This window comes from Erythranthe guttata, chromosome 14, assembly GCF_056151865.1.
Source record: "Erythranthe guttata isolate IM_541 chromosome 14, IM_541, whole genome shotgun sequence".
In the NCBI taxonomy this organism is placed as follows: Eukaryota; Viridiplantae; Streptophyta; class Magnoliopsida; order Lamiales; family Phrymaceae; genus Erythranthe; species Erythranthe guttata.
The window spans coordinates 7,001,123-7,017,092 of record NC_142546.1 but is presented as its reverse complement, the minus strand read 5'-3'; the positions used below and the strand labels follow the sequence as shown (position 1 = coordinate 7,017,092).

The 15,970-nt window shown below is 35.1% G+C and overlaps 3 protein-coding genes across 4 annotated transcripts; all 3 read left to right on the top strand.

Annotated features, from left to right (window-relative positions):
• The first annotated feature begins 2,592 nt into the window (after window positions 1-2,592).
• Window positions 2,593-3,937, top strand: LOC105969635 (zinc finger CCCH domain-containing protein 49). The gene is given in 4 exon segments (XM_012994408.2): window positions 2,593-2,614; window positions 2,777-2,970; window positions 3,061-3,284; window positions 3,420-3,937. Coding segments are annotated over 4 exon segments (912 nt in total). The 3' UTR covers window positions 3,892-3,937.
• An 822-nt stretch (window positions 3,938-4,759) lies between these two features.
• Window positions 4,760-8,533, top strand: LOC105969643 (putative sodium/metabolite cotransporter BASS2, chloroplastic). 2 transcript variants are annotated; one of them, XM_088814759.1, is made up of 7 exons: window positions 4,760-5,325; window positions 6,495-6,635; window positions 6,798-6,953; window positions 7,186-7,307; window positions 7,368-7,529; window positions 7,806-7,866; window positions 8,078-8,533. In XM_088814759.1, the coding sequence occupies exons 1-7, from the start codon at window positions 4,906-4,908 to the stop codon at window positions 8,261-8,263; spliced, it is 1,248 nt and encodes a 415-aa protein (XP_088670885.1). In that variant the 5' UTR covers window positions 4,760-4,905; the 3' UTR covers window positions 8,264-8,533. The 2 variants fall into 2 exon arrangements, with proteins under 2 accessions (XP_088670885.1, XP_088670887.1); XM_088814761.1 differs by having other exon boundaries at window positions 4,896-6,136; window positions 6,202-6,635.
• Window positions 8,534-9,939: 1,406 nt separating this feature from the next.
• Window positions 9,940-15,930, top strand: LOC105969642 (embryogenesis-associated protein EMB8). Its single transcript, XM_088814758.1, has 14 exons — window positions 9,940-10,374; window positions 10,503-10,592; window positions 10,689-10,750; window positions 11,223-11,323; window positions 12,472-12,561; window positions 12,719-12,841; window positions 13,283-13,360; window positions 13,621-13,706; window positions 13,863-13,911; window positions 14,125-14,181; window positions 14,252-14,382; window positions 14,563-14,646; window positions 14,771-14,840; window positions 15,334-15,930. Exons 1-14 carry the CDS (start codon window positions 10,112-10,114, stop codon window positions 15,736-15,738), a joined length of 1,689 nt encoding a protein of 562 aa, XP_088670884.1. The 5' UTR covers window positions 9,940-10,111; the 3' UTR covers window positions 15,739-15,930.
• The last annotated feature ends 40 nt before the right edge of the window (window positions 15,931-15,970 follow it).

Genomic DNA, 15,970 nt, shown 5'->3' with positions numbered 1-15,970 from the left:
TAAATTCGCAACTGCACGATTTCCCCTGTCATAATTTTTTTTAGCAAATACCCCCCTATATTTACTTTTAAAATGCACATTCGACCCATTTACTTTTATCCCCTTGACCCGCTGTAGTAAGACCAAAATACCCCGAGTAGTTTTGTTATATTACACGTTGGTAATTTTTTCATTATATTTAATAAAATCTTAATTTTTATTTCTATTTTAAACATACACAAAAATATTATTAAATATAAATATATAAAAAGAAAAAAAGGTCATCTCCCCTCTCTCTTTTCGTCCTTTCTAAGCTAATCCTTGCAATTCTTCAGGTCCAGAAATTTCAGAGACAAAGAAGAGAAGACGAGGAAAGAAATTAGGGGATAGGGTTTGATTTTAATTAAGTTCTGAAAAATTGCAATTTAACCCCTGCATTTGTTTTAAAAATTCAATTTAGTTCTCTACCTTTAAAAATTATATGTTTAAGAGCTGGATTTTTTTATTGCAAAAAACCACAGGTTATTATTGTCCTTTCATAAGCAAAAGGGAAGAAAAAATCGCAAACGCGGCGAGTGAGCCGCACTATCAGCTCCAAGGGGGCTTTTCGCCTTTGACTAACAAACATATGAGGGTATTTGCTAATTTTTTTATGACAGGGGGAATCGTGCAGTTGTGAATTTCACAGGAGTAGTAAATGCAATTCACTCCGAATAATTTTTTATTTCCAAAATCAAAATGCAAAAAAATATATTAAATGTAAATGCATTAGAAAAAAAATTGAATAATATTTTAATTTTAACAAACAAAATGCAAAACATATAGATATAATACATTAGAAAAAAAGAAAGAGAAGTTTGCGCATCCATCGTCTTCGTTTTGATCTCTCACAACTTAGATACCACCCACCACCACCACAGCCACCACCACAACCATATTCATTCCGCCATCTCGCGTTTTGTAGTTCCAAATTATTGTTAGAATCATGTTGGGTTTCTAATTACTCGAGTGCTAGTGAATAAAGGAAAATTGTCAAGTCGGAACTACTCAATCGAATGAGGATTAAGTATTAAATCATCATTTTGTGGTGTATGTTGAGAAATATATAATTATAATGTTAAGATTAGTAAAGTGATGAATGTTGCTCAAGAAATAGAAGCATGTCGAAAAAAAATCTAAACTTTATATTCGTCTATAAGAAATGTAAAAATTATTTTCTTGTACATTTTTCTCCTATTTATTAACATTAAATTTCGAAAAACCTTGAATAATAAATCACGGATTCGTCCATGAATGCAATGAATCTTTTTAGGGAACGTATAGAGTCCAATATGTCTAAACTTCTCGGACCATTATCTTCCAATAGAAATGTGGCGTGTATAGTATGGATGCAGGGACCCCCTAATTTTTGAAGTCCTTATTATTTTATATGGCCGTCCTACAATTAGTCATGGATCCGCCGTATCCCATCTGAATTTTTTGCCCAATTTCTCTTTTCAAATAAGAAACCTAAAAACAGAACAATTTTGTTGTAATTGTTCGCCAACGTCTTCAAATCGCCAAAATATTCCCCGTAGCTGATTATATGTATCAAAAAAATAGGTTTGGGTGTGTATGTGCAATTTTTTTAGTTAAGGTGGCAAATGGCCAAAAATAGGCAAAGTATAGGTGGCAAAATCCTATTAACCCAAAAAATTATATTCATCTATACTTTAGAAACTAAGTGAATAAAAAAAAAATACAACTTATCAAGATCCTTAAAAATTATATATTTATTTTTATCAGAAAAACTATTTTACAAAAGAAAATAAATTATTTCATCTATTTTCATCAACTACAATGAAAGATTCACTAATCGAATGGTTTAGTGAGAAAAAAATATGTTTTTTTTTTATTTCTGAGAAAATACTGTTTTTAAGCAACTAATGTAATTTTTTTTCCGCACTTTGTATGCTTGAAATTAGATCGGGGAGTAGAAAAAAATAACTTAATTCATTATTTTGCTCCCTAAAACAAGGCGATAAGAATAAAATTGCACTCATTAAATTTTAAAATTCATTTTTTTTATTAAAAATTCGAGGTACACTATTGTGAATGATTTATTGTGTTTATAAATACAAAGTATTATTAATAAGGGTAGATTACAAGCACCTTCATGAGGTATGGTTAAATTACGAAAAAACACTTCATTTTTGGATAATTACAACTACCCCTCAACTATGAATCTTCTTACACGTCCACCCTTATGGTGTCAAATTCAGCACAATCTTCTAGATTCTGTGAATGTTCTCTACTTTGTACTCATTTTATGCAAAAATGCAGTTTCTGATGCACCACAATCTGATATGTACAAGGCAAAAAACACATCTTGTGATCATTGTTTCAAAATGTGGAGCTTGAATAGATAAAACCGATACAAAATTGAGAATATTCCATATAATCTAGAAGATTCCACTATATTTGACACCGCAAGGATAAACGTGTAAGAAGCCTCAAAGTTGAGGGATGATTGTAATTATCCAAATATGATGGGTTTTTTCGTAATTTGATCAGGTTGTAATTTACCCTATTAATAATTTAATTATTTTGAGGGTGAAACTTGAAAGTGGCAAAATGCGATGCAAAGTGGGATCAAGTAGGAAAACTATTTAAGGGAGTTATTTTGAATGATTGTAGGCTTGTAGCAACAATTGGAAGAAAAGGATTTTGCAGTTCGCAGGTAAAAAGTATTTTCTTCCGCCGCTGCGATAACAGGTACGAATTTAGGGCTCTAATTCTGTTTAATTTGTGATTTTAGACAACTACGAATGTAGGACTTTTATTTTCCAAACCTGCAGTAAGCTGAAGAATGTCTGTCAAGTTTGCCTTTTGGATCTCGAATACGGGCTGCCCGTTCAGGTTTGAGATACTGCTCTGAGTATCGCTTCCAACGATGCCATTCCAAAGAGCGACGTCAATCGGGAATACTTTGCGGAGGAGCATGATCGCAGGGTATGTTGTTTATCTCTAACCGAGAGCAATCTGTCGACTTTTTTTTTTTACCCATTTTTTTTCCGATTAAATACTTGTTATTATGTGCAGGCAAGAGCTGGAATAGATTACGAATTTTCGTACGGAAAAGTGCGCGCAAACGATACTATCTTGAAGCTGCAGAGAACCACACCATACTACAAGAGAAACCGAGCACACGTCTGCAGTTTCTTTGTTCGCGGACAGTGTACGAAAGGCCCGGAGTGCCCTTACAGCCACGAAATGCCTGTTGAAGGTGAATTGTCGCATCAAAATATCAAAGACCGCTACTACGGGTACGTTTGGAAATTATTAATAAATATGTTTATTATATTATGTGAATGCCGAAAAAGAAATAAAAAAGATCGATAACTGTCGGCTTCGATCAGTCTTCCTAACTTCTGTTTTTTGAAATATCGACGCACGTGCAGAGTGAACGATCCATTGGCAATGAAGCTACTGAACAAGGCTGGAGAAATGCCGTCTCTTTTGCCACCAGACGACCAGAGCATAAGAACCCTCTACGTAGGCGGGCTCGACGCAAGAATAACCGAGCAAGACCTGAGAGACAACTTTTACGCCCACGGAGAAATCGAGTCCGTAAAACTGGTTATCCAACGAGCATGTGCTTTCGTAACTTACACGACAAGAGAAGGTGCAGAGAAGGCAGCCGAAGAACTAGTCAACAGACTCGTAATCAAAGGCCTGAGGCTGAAGCTGCTCTGGGGCAGACCACAGGTCCCGAAGCTAGCATCCGAAGGCTCGGACGAAGCTCCGAAGCAGCAAGCTATGCAGAATCCACCGCCTCCGGTGCCGTACTTCGATATTCCATTGCCAACGGCGTATTATCCTTCCATGGATCCACAAAGAATGGGGGCTGGTGCTGGATCTTTTATTTTTTGAATATTCACTTTTAAGCTAAATTTTTGTACCATATCAAGTAGTAAGATCAAATTTATATGGATTTTTTTTTTCATCTTTTTCAATGAAATTATAAACGAATCAAATAAATAATTAACATAATACATTCGAGACGTATTCTACACCAACATGCTAGAGGTAACTAAAATTAATGTAATCGAATACTGATGCGGTATTGTACATCCAAAATATTTCTTGTTACAGTAAAATCAAACATTATCGAGTAGTTAATCTGCAAAAAAAATCGTGTTTCGCGTCAAATCAGTGCTACAGAGTACTCAAACAACATTCATGCAAAAAAATCGTGTTTCGCGTCAAATCAGTGCTACAGAGTACTCAAACAACATTCATATAAACGCGAATGAAAAAGAATGTCTACATTAATGTACCTTAGCTTAAAAACGACAACACCGAATATCAAAAAAAAAAAAAAAAAAAAAAAAAACAACCCCATATTAATTATTAATATACTAGTGCATAAAAAGTATGTACACACATAAATAAGACATATCACGTCAAATAAAATAACAAAACAAACATTGTTTAAAATATATATTTTCATATTTGCTGAAATACTTTTTTGTACACGATTTCTATAGTAACATAAATTATTATTATTATTCTTATTATTATTGTTGTTGTTATTGTTATTATACTAAAATCATAACAACTTGTAATTCTTTTATCAAAACAACTATCAAACCCTAATGATTTTGATAACGGATTTTAATCAGGACCAATACCGATAGATAAATAGCGGATCGGATTTTTTTTGCCAGCCATGGTAAAGTGAAAAAACACATAAAATTGTAATTTATGACAGAGTGTAACTGCAAAGTAATTTCAAAGAGAGGAACCTCTTTTTACAATTTAAAGGGGTGAAAATGCAAAAAGTAAATATTTATAAGGGTCGAAGTGCATTTTGTCCTAAACACTAATCGAAGGAGATCCAAAGTAAGAATCAAACCTCCATTGCTCTTAGATTCTTCTTCAACAATGTCTCTTTCTCTGTGCTTCACCCCATCAACCCGCCACCCCAAACAAACCCGACCCGTTTTCCAACTCCACAAACCCTCAAACCCCATTAAAATCTCCGCCACACCACGGATCAACAATCATCACGCAAGATTCAAAATTTGTTGCGTGAATCCCAAATTCGAAGATTCGGATGCAGTGGGGCCCGCCGATTCCGATAGGCCGAGATGGGAGAATTGGTTGGCCGGTGCGGCGAGTTTGTACCCTGTTTATGTGACCGTTGGAGGGGTGGTTTCTTTCTTGAGACCCGCCACTTTTTCTTGGTTCTACAATTCGGGTCGGGTTTCGTATAGCTTCGGACTCGGGTTTATCATGCTGGCTATGGGGATTACTTTGGAGCTCAGAGAGTTGATCGCTCTGTTCAAGCAGAGGCCTCTTTCTGTGAGCTTCCCCAATTAATTTAACCCCACATTTAATTTAATTTTGAATCTTCAAATATTTGCTCTTATTTTCGGAATCGGTAATGGATATTAGAATGAGGTTTATAGATGAGATTTACGACTTTCGAGCTGTGTATTGTTGCGATCGAACATTTACGAAAAATTAGGGGAGTCGTTGTTCTCGATAATTTCGAAACATTACATGAACTTATAAGTGTCGGTTTCGGTTTCAATTAATGGATATTAGATGAGATTTATAACTTTTGAGCTGTGTATTGTTGCGATCGAGGTTAACGAACATTTACGAAAAATTAGAAAAAATTAGGGGAGGCGCTTTTCTCGTTAGTTTCGAACCATTATGCGAACTTATAAGTGTCGGTTTCGGTTTCGGTTTTGGTTTGAATAATGGATATTAGATGAGATTTATAGATGAGATTTACAACTTTCGAGCTGTATATTGTTGCAATCGAGGTTAATGAACATTTACGAAAAATTAGAAAAGATTAGGGGAGTCGCTTTCTCGATAATTTCGAACCATTATGTGAGCTTATAAGTGTCGGTTTCGGTTTGAATAATGGATATTAGATGAGATTTACAACTTTCAAACTGTATATTGTTGTGATCGAGGTTAACGAACATTGACGAAAAACTAGAAAAATTAGAAAAAAATTACGGGAGCAGCTAGTATATAATTTCTTCCATCGCTTCTCTCGTTAATTTCGAACCATTATGTGAACTTGTAAGTGGCGGTTTCGGTTTCGGTTTTGGTTTCAGTAATGGATATTAGATGAGATTTACAACTTTCAAGCTATGTATTGTTGCGATCAAGGTTAACGAACATTTATGAAAAATTAGAAAAAAAAAATTAGGGGAGCAGCTATTATATAATTTCTCCGTCGCTTTTCTCGTTGATTTCGAACCATTATGTGAACTTATAAGTGTCGGTTTCCGTTTCGGTTTCAGTAATGTATATTAGATGAGATTTGCAACTCTCAAGCTGTATATTGTCGTGATCGAGGTTAACTAACATTTACGAAAAATTAGAAAAAATTACGGGAGCAGCTAGTAAATAATTTTTCCGTCGCTTTTTAATTTCGAACCATTATTCTGTCTGCATTGACATATGAAGTTCGTCGATTAGTTAATTCCCAATTTACTTTGAAATATCAGATATTTTACGGGTGTGCTGCTCAATACACCATTATGCCTTGTTTGGGGGTGATAATTAGCAAATTATTGGGGCTGTCACCTTCGCTTACAGTGGGTCTGATACTGCTCTCGTGTTGTCCAGGTGGCACGGCATCCAACGTGGTACGACCAATCCACATTACATAGTTCTTTACGAGCTCCACTTTTCTTTAAACTACTCTATGTTACTTGTGGTTTAGTTTCGATTCATATTCAATATGATATTGATCAATATTCACAAATTTTTCCGTTTCTTTCCCTTTTTGTCTGAAAATAGTGTTACAGGTAACTTTAATTGCTCAAGGAGATGTTCCTTTGTCGATTGTAATGACTGTATGCACTACGCTTGGAGCAGTTATTCTTACCCCTCTTTTGAGTAAGATTCTTGTCGGAACTTATGTTCCCGTTAACGCACTAAACCTATCCGTGAGCACCTTGCAGGTTAACGTTCTCTCTCTCTCTCTCTCTCTCTCTCTCTCTCTCTCTCTCTCTCTCTCTCTCTCTCTCTCTCTCCCCCCCTCCCTCCCTCCCTCCCTCCCTCCCTCCCTCCCTCCCTCCCTCCCTCCCTCCCTCCCCCTCCCCCTCCCCCTCCCCCTCCCCCTCCCCCTCCCTCTCCCTCTCTCCCTCTCTCTCTCTCTCTTATTTATTTAATGGTTTTTATCTCTCTGTATAGGTGGTAGTTGCTCCGATTCTGCTCGGTTCTTATCTGCAGAGCAGATTTCCTAAAGCGGTGAAACTAGTGACTCCTTTCGCACCACTCGCAGCTGTTTTATCTGCCTCGTTGCTTGCTTGCAGGTCCTAATCTTGCCATTAATTTAATTTATTGAAAACTGTAACATTGTTTATTTATTTCAGCATATTCTCGGAAAACGTGATTCGTCTGAAGTCTTCCGTAGTGAGTGCATCTTTATCATCCGATCTATCTCCGATTCTTCGTGCTCAAGCAATACTCAAAAGTGAACTCGGCGGTGTTGTACTTTCTGTCTTTTTGCTACATTTCGCAGGTTTCTTTGTCGGGTAAGATTTTTCTTTCTCTTCTGTTGTTTTGCAGTTGAATTAGTATTCTCTAATAATATTAATCAAAATAGCAATAGTGGAGATCGAAACTCACGAGTGTAAATTGGTGAAGTTGACTTTGCCTAATCGAGATTTTATCGAATTTACGTTCTTGTTACGTTGGTTTAACATGTTTTACTAATTATCCTTTTTTTTGTGACGAACCATCTTCTTCGATTAACGAACGAGCTTAATTACATTGAAGTAAAATAAAGTGCTTCGATTTTTCCCATGCAGGTATTTATCCGCAGCTTTCGGTGGATTTAAGGAGCCACAGCGGCGTGCAATATCAATCGAAGTAAGTGAGATCGACCACTCTAATAAAATAATATTGCCTCATCTATATATACATTCATCGAAATTTTACAATTTTATTACCAAAGTCGGTCTTAATAACAATCGGAGTATCTATACATGCATGATTTTTTTTATTTTTTATTTCGATTTGATAATTATACTAAAAATGAAATCATAATTTAAATACTTGCCCCTTCGTTTTTTTTTTACAGGTGGGCATGCAAAATTCATCTTTAGGAGTGGTTTTAGCTACATCGCATTTCACCTCGCCGATGGTTGCGCTACCTTCTGCCATGTCAGCAGTAATTATGAATATAATGGGCAGCAGTTTAGGTTTCTTTTGGAGGTACGTTAACCCTTCTGAATCGAAGGATTGTCCTAAAGTTGTGCAAGAGTGACGACGACGACGACGACGACGACGACAGTGTGTAATAATACATTACTACAGCAACCGAACAAAGAACTGTTGTGAAAGAAACGAAAAATGACACCAAGTGTTAGATTAGGCGATGAGAGGGTTTCCGTATGAATTTGTTGAACTTATTTGAGAACAATGTGGATTATAATCATTTTTCTTCGGGTTTTTTTTTTCGAGATTCTGGCATGGCTCGAAGAAACGGTTTCGAAACATAGTCATTTCTTTCGATATGGGATTGCTTTCATTTCTTTGTTTAAAATGTATTAGAAGCTAGTTTGATGCTAGTTCTGTTATTTTCATACTCATCTATTCCAAGTTCCAACCACAAGATTTAATTGGATTATCAAATTTTAAATATAAAAATAAATCTATTTGAAATTGACACGTGTCAATTCATGATAGGTTATTTAGGTACTTTATTTTTTTTATCTCTTTTCGCACTGCATATCCTGAAATTGGATATCAAAATTACTACCGCTTTTATTCCTCCATTAGAAATGAAAATTTAAGTTTTGGAGCATCAAAATGAAATATTTTACAATTTCATACCCCATTTAATTTCTCCATTTAACTTGCTCTTAGATCTTAATAAAACTATCATTTTTAATCTATATATATATATTTTGGAGAAATAATATTTTGGGCACATTTAGGTTGTTGAAATAGTGCCTTTTGGCACTATACATGTTTGAAAAACAATAATAGCATTTTATTTTTTCGAGATCAAAAAAAATAGTTTCGAGATCAAAATGGTGTGATTTTTATTTTTTTCGAGCGCATAAAGTGCGAAAAAATAAAAATCACACGGGATAATTGAAAAAAAAAATGTAACTTTTATCTGTAAACTATTCGATTGATAGATCTTTTATTGTAATTAGTGAAAATATTAGATAGAAATATTTGGAAGACAATATGATTTTCCAGATAACTTGATAACGAAATAGCTGAAGATTTTCTTTTTCGTAAAATATATTTTTGTGATAAAAATATATAATTTTTATATACCACTAAAAAGTAAAAATATTAAATTACCTTTATTAGCTTTAAAATTCATGTGAGGTGCATTATGCATGATATATTGCGTTTTGGTGGTACAAAGTGCTATTAATTTGTTTTGAGGGTGCAAAATGCCAAAATAATATATTTCAAGGGTGCAAAGTAGGATTAAGCCGCGCATTTAGTATAGTTATATTACATAATAAATAAAAAAAAAAAAAACGTACTCTCTATGTCCCATAATAACTGTCTATTTTTAAAAATATTTTATTTCATATTATATTATCTGTCACTTTAGATTTCCAATAGTACATTAATTACTTAATTTCTAGTTAATAATCATGTTAACTGTTTTTAATACTCTTTTTTAATCAATTTCTCTCTCTTATTATTTATATATCAATTTAGTCTAAAAGCATACATCAAAACTAAAAACGACTATTGAAATGGAACGGAGGGAGTAATTAATAGTCGACCTAACTTTAGGAAAAAACTTAATACACTAACCCCTTTATAAATTACTCCCTAGTCCCTAACATATTGCAAATTGGTATTCCACCTTTGACTTTGGAGAAAGCCAATTTACAAAATTATAAACCAACCCCCGCCGCTCTTGCCACGTGTAAGTTAACCATTGGTTCCCCAAAATCAATTCTAATTGGGTACCGCACTATTGGAAATGCCAATTAACGTTCATATACCAGACATTTTCTCACTTTCATCCACTCTTTTCTACACACACACACACACACACACACACACACATATATATATATATATATATATATATATATCATCGCTGATTCAATTTCACATAATTTTGAAACGATAAATGGACACCTCGAATCCGGCAGAGTCAACTGCGGTTGAATCGCCGTACTCGGCGCTGCTCACGGCGGCGTCACTGATACCAATTCCTCACTATTTATTGGGGATTTCGTTGATCGGAGCTGTAATTCTGTACAATTTCCTCGAGATTCATTTCTTTCAGGACTTATTCAGCGGATTCAGGGGACAACCGGTGGTTCTGACTTTCGATCCTCACTCTCAACTCTACCGCGACGTCGTTTCCAAGTGTAGAACACTCCACGGCAGGTAAATGTAGAAATTGTCACAAAGCGGAACAAAATCGAGAGAGTTGACTATCAGTTCGACGTTGATGAAAAATTGTCGATTTCTTTTTTTCTCATATTTTCGTTTTTTTTTTGTGCGGTCGAATATAGGTACTTGTCGACTCCATGGTTACCGAGTCCGCATCTCCAGACTCTATTTCTGCATTTTTTCGGAAATTCGCCAGTTGTCAATTATAGAAGGTGAGATTTTGGTCAAGATAAAATTTTGATTGGGTGCATTTGAGTATCTGGAATTGTTGATATATTGCAATCTACTGATTTGATGCACTGGTTCAGACAGATTTTTATGACCTCTGATGGTGGAACCTTAGCTTTAGATTGGGTCGAGAATGCCAAAGGTAACAAAGCTTTTGCCCTCTCCTTTTTTGTCCAGCTTTGAGGATAATGACTCGTAAACTACATCTCATCTACGTTTGCATCGATAATATCTTTTTATCATCCACGACATAAGCTAGAATACAGAGTCGAGGATTTGAATAATTTTATGTTTCTGATACCTCCTTTAAATGATCTTCTAGATGTTATATTGAAATGAAAAAAGGAAATTAGAAAAGGTTTGTGTGATGAGAAAAATAAAAGTAAATACAAGCCATTCGGGCTAGTTAATGCTTCAACTGTATCCAATTCAAATTTTGTACTATTTGGTTTGCCTTTTCGAGTCATATACGTTTTGTTGATAAGTTGTTGTTGACCTGGCCTTGAAAATATCATTAACCTGGTAAACTGCTGATACACATTCCACAAATTTTGGATGAAATGGTGTATTCGACTTCTGATAGTTTTAACTATTTTTTTCCACTTTCTTTTTAGTTAAGAAACAAGCCTTTCAGACGAATGATGCACTACAACGAGATGACAAGAATCCCATCATAATCATCATTCCTGGCTTAACAAGTGAATCTAATACTCCTGTAAGTTATCTAGATCATTTGGCCATCCTTTTATATTGTGTTAGTATGTTTCCAGTCACAAAACAATAGTACTCATATCCTTCATGGTGTAATGTATGAACTAGACTGTAACTCGTCCTTCTGGATTAGAAACAGATAAAATTTCAAATGTTGGTTTTTCGTTGCTTTCGCTATTGCCTCTCTTCCCAGGAGCAGTTATGTAGCTAGATGTGCTTTTTTCTTTTTTCGATGAGATTTTTTTCTTAAATTTTTTACGTGCATAAATTTGAAGACAAGTGAAATGCTACAACAATCTTGGTTTCATTGAAGTCAATGAGAAGTTCTACTCAAATGTGCGAGTATTTTTTAACAGCGTTTATACTCTAAGCAGAAAACACTATGATATTCATCATGAAATGCTCGACCGCATTTCTTTTGGGAACTATGTATCTGTTTTAGTCTTAGAATATTGTTTTGTTGTGGGCCTATGGCATATGTTCTTCGAGTATATTCAATAAGACAAACCATAGAGAATGAAAAACTATGAGTGTATTATTACTTAAGTCTTGAATATTATCGGAGATGTTCATTAAAAAAAATATAGCTAGTGGATTATTGTGATTTTGTGTTCTTTTACTGTTATGTCTAGTTGATTCCACTCCAGTCAGGTTTTCGGGTTTCGGTTTCGTTTTCGGTTTTCAGTTTTTCGGTTTCCTTATTTTCGATACATTCAAGGTGAACACATGTAGTTACTATATAGATATGTTATGTGGTAACTCGAGAATGGCAATCAGTGGCATATTGCCTTATTATTCCCACTTCCTCCTTCCTCCTTATTCTCACCAAGGCCATTGACTAATTGTCGCTATGAGGGATTTTTCTGCCTTTCTTGTTTATTCCATAGCATCACTGGAATATTTATGTGCATCTCTTACCAAAAAGAATTAAGTCATTTATGGTGATATACTCGACCAACTCCAATCCTATGGAAATGTGGTGAAGTAGCTAAGTTTTATAACTCTTGAATGCTATCAGTGAACTATTTCCTTGTTCTTGTGCCCTTATGCCGGTTAGTGTGATTTCGCCAAATTACTATCGTATGCAAATATTTCCACATTTAAGTCTTATCATTGCTACTGTTGTTCCTGATTTGTAAACTCTATACACAGTATGTCAAACATCTGGCTTTTAACATGGCTAATCGTGGCTGGAATGTCGTTGTGAGCAATCACAGAGGACTTGGAGGTGTATCAATTACGGTGCGTAAAACTTAGCTGAAATTATTGCATTTGAAATATTGTTTTATTCTTTTTTTTTTTTGATGTATACTCCAATGTACACTACACTAACAGCAGCACGGAGTTTGTACAGTATCAGTACTTCAAATTTTCGTTAATGATGATTACCTCTTAACAGTCTGATTGCTTCTATAATGGTGGATGGACGGAGGATGTAAGAAAAGTGATTGACCATCTTCACTGCCAATTTCCACAAGTTCCTCTACTTGCTGTTGGCACTAGCATCGGTGCTAATATTCTGGTACAAGAGTTTGTCTGCCATTTATTAGACTTTCCCTATAAGTCCTACGTAGTATGATTGTTCTAGTTTTACTTATGATGAGCTCTAATACCACATCGCCAAAATCACTCAAATCAACTGGCCCTTTCTGATATTTTCTAAATTTCTGGGATCGGAAATGGAATATATACTAGATTCCGATTTCCGATTCAATTTTAATTTTCCGAAAATTCTGGGTTTTCTTATTCGAATATTACATCAATAGTATCGAATTGGAATTTTCAAATTCTGCCGATTTCGATCCAAACTTTTTCGAATTTAGAAAAAAATAAATATATTTCATTCTAATTTCCGAAATTTTGATTTTCAATTATTCTGAAGCAGAATGAATATGAATCTTGTTACTGCATAGGCTCAAACTGGAAAGTCATATTCATATCATTTTGTCAATACTTTTTTCAGGTTAAATATCTTGCCGAGGATGGAATAAATACTCCTATAACTGGAGCTGCAGCAATCTGTTCTCCTTGGGACCTTTTGGTTGGTATCTTTATATCTTGTTACCTTTCACTATAATTTGTATATTCTTGCTTTCTTTTTTCCCCCCATTTTCTCATCTTTGTTCAGAAGACATTATCTTGATTCATACCCAAGAGTCTCGAGTTAAATAATCTATTCGTGTCTTATATCCATTTGTGAGAAGGAAGGGTCGAACCCTTGTTCAGTAATTTCATTTTTATTGCATTGTATTATAGATTGCTTAGCTACTCTAAATTGGATTTCTCGTTCATCATTTCCAGATTTGCGACAGATTTATGAACCGTAGACTTGTACAGAAATTTTACAACAAAGCTATAGCCATCGGCTTGAAGGACTACGCTCATTTGTACGTCTTCATCACCTAGTTGTTCTGTTTTCTTGAAATCACACGTCATTATGTTTTAACGAAACTTTTCCTATATTGCTAAGGTTCAAACATTTTATTGTTCTCTTGCATTTCCCAAAGTTAGCAGACAACTTGATCGAATATTGAAATTTGTAGGCACGAGGCTGTCCTCTCTCGTCTTACAAATTGGGAAGGCGTTAAAAAGGTATCTCAAGTTTTTAAATTTCTTGTGACTAATACACACACACACACACACACACACACACACACACACATATATATATATATATAATATATATATATATATATATATATATATATATATATATATATATATATATATATATTTGTAAATTGAAACTCTTTACGTTTATACTTATGACTCTCTCGAACATAACATTTACTTTGACATCCACAGTCGGTTTCAGTTCGGGATTTTGACGATTCTGCAACTCGTGTTGTTGGTAATTACGAGGTAATGATACGCTGCACCTTTCTTCTTTTGGCCATTCTTCAGTGACTGATTCTTTTTGTTTTTTTCACAGACTGTGGACACATATTATAAGTGCAGTAGCAGTTCTAATTCCGTGAAAGGTGTAACGGTACCCCTTCTTTGCATTAGTGCGTTAGATGATCCGTTATGTACAAGTGAAGCAATTCCATGGGATGAGTGCAGGTATGTAATCTGGGTATCGTCTTTGAGGTATCCTATATAATGTTTTAAATTTAATTTTGTTGATAAATTTGATCTTTGAGGTTATGGAAACATACTACTAATACGCCTTTTGTTTCTGTTCTTCGCCACGTATACGATTCACGTGTTTCCATAGCCAATCTTACACTGAAAAATGTGCAGGTTAAATACAAATGTTGTCTTGGCTACTACAGAACACGGAGGGCACTTACCTTTCTTCGAAGGGTTAACTGCAAAAAGTGTCTGGTAAACCATAAAACGGCTCGAATTTAAGTTATTTAGGTGTTGAGTAAAGTTGTAATGTGAACATGCTTATATAGGGAAAAATCGAAAACTAAATCTTGATGTAGTTCTTCGTTGTCTCTTGTAGGTGGGTGAGGGCAGTTGGTGAATTCTTTGATGCTCTGCAATCCAGCTCCCTGAGTCACCGGGAAAATGAGGTGAATAAATAACTTGATGCTCTTATATAGACTGTTTATTAACCTGAAATCGGCACTACAAGCTAGAAAATAGGAATCGACTAATTGCGTAAGAATTTAGGCACTATGCATTAAAACATTTGCAGAACACAGTATTCATAGATGCTCTGATGTTTTGCATACGTAAAGACTGATGTGAAGATTAACCATATTTTATAACTTTTTTAAGGGATAAAATTGTCTTTTTACTAGTTACTACCTACAAAGTTAACTCCCACACGAAGATAATAGCATTTAATTATGGGCTTTGTATTTTATGGCGCTTGAATAAGATTTTGAATTTCGTTAACCGAATATGGTTTTAACCCCTATTACTTAATCAACCGGACTTAATACTTTAATAGTGTATTATTCGCGATGCCCGATAATCAGTTGAAACCTGTTGAAAGATTAGCATACGAAAGCAGAGTTGTTTACAGTCATTACATTATATCACATATATCATTCACTACAGGTGTCAGTTTCGTCAGTCAATGCTCTCGACACATCCATTGACCACGCCCCGTACGTGCATGTCTTGCAAAACGGTATGATCTCAGCAGTAGGTGAAGAAGTAGCAGAAATAGGAATACTAAACAAAGAGAATGTGGATCAAGACAAGAAAGAAGAAGACACAATCAATGCTGAACAAGAAAAAGTAAGCACGGAAATCGACCTCATTCAGCCACAAAAAATCGTCGACATAATCGCCCCTGTGAAGAAACGCCTGAATCAGCTTTCGCGTCAGAATCGGAAATCTATGTGGCTGCTTGCCTATGTGGCGATTGTTACCACTTGGCCAGTTGTGGGTCCGGCTCTATCGTTTTTCTTGAGGAGAAGGTTTCGGAATCTTTTCTCTCCAGCTTCGGTTAAAAGGTAGGATCGGACTTGATTCACTGTAGCTTGTGTTTGTTGTGGGAAATTTGGCAGGTGAAATTAGCTGTTATTAAGGCGAAATTTATGTTTGTTACTGGAAGAAATAAAAAGAATAAAAGGGGGTAAAACTTCAAGAAAAGATTGTCTCGGGTATAAAATAAAATTCATACTGGCTTCAAAAGGGTCGTCTCTTTTGTATGTTGACTCAACAGTTGACCCAGAACTGATTCGAATTT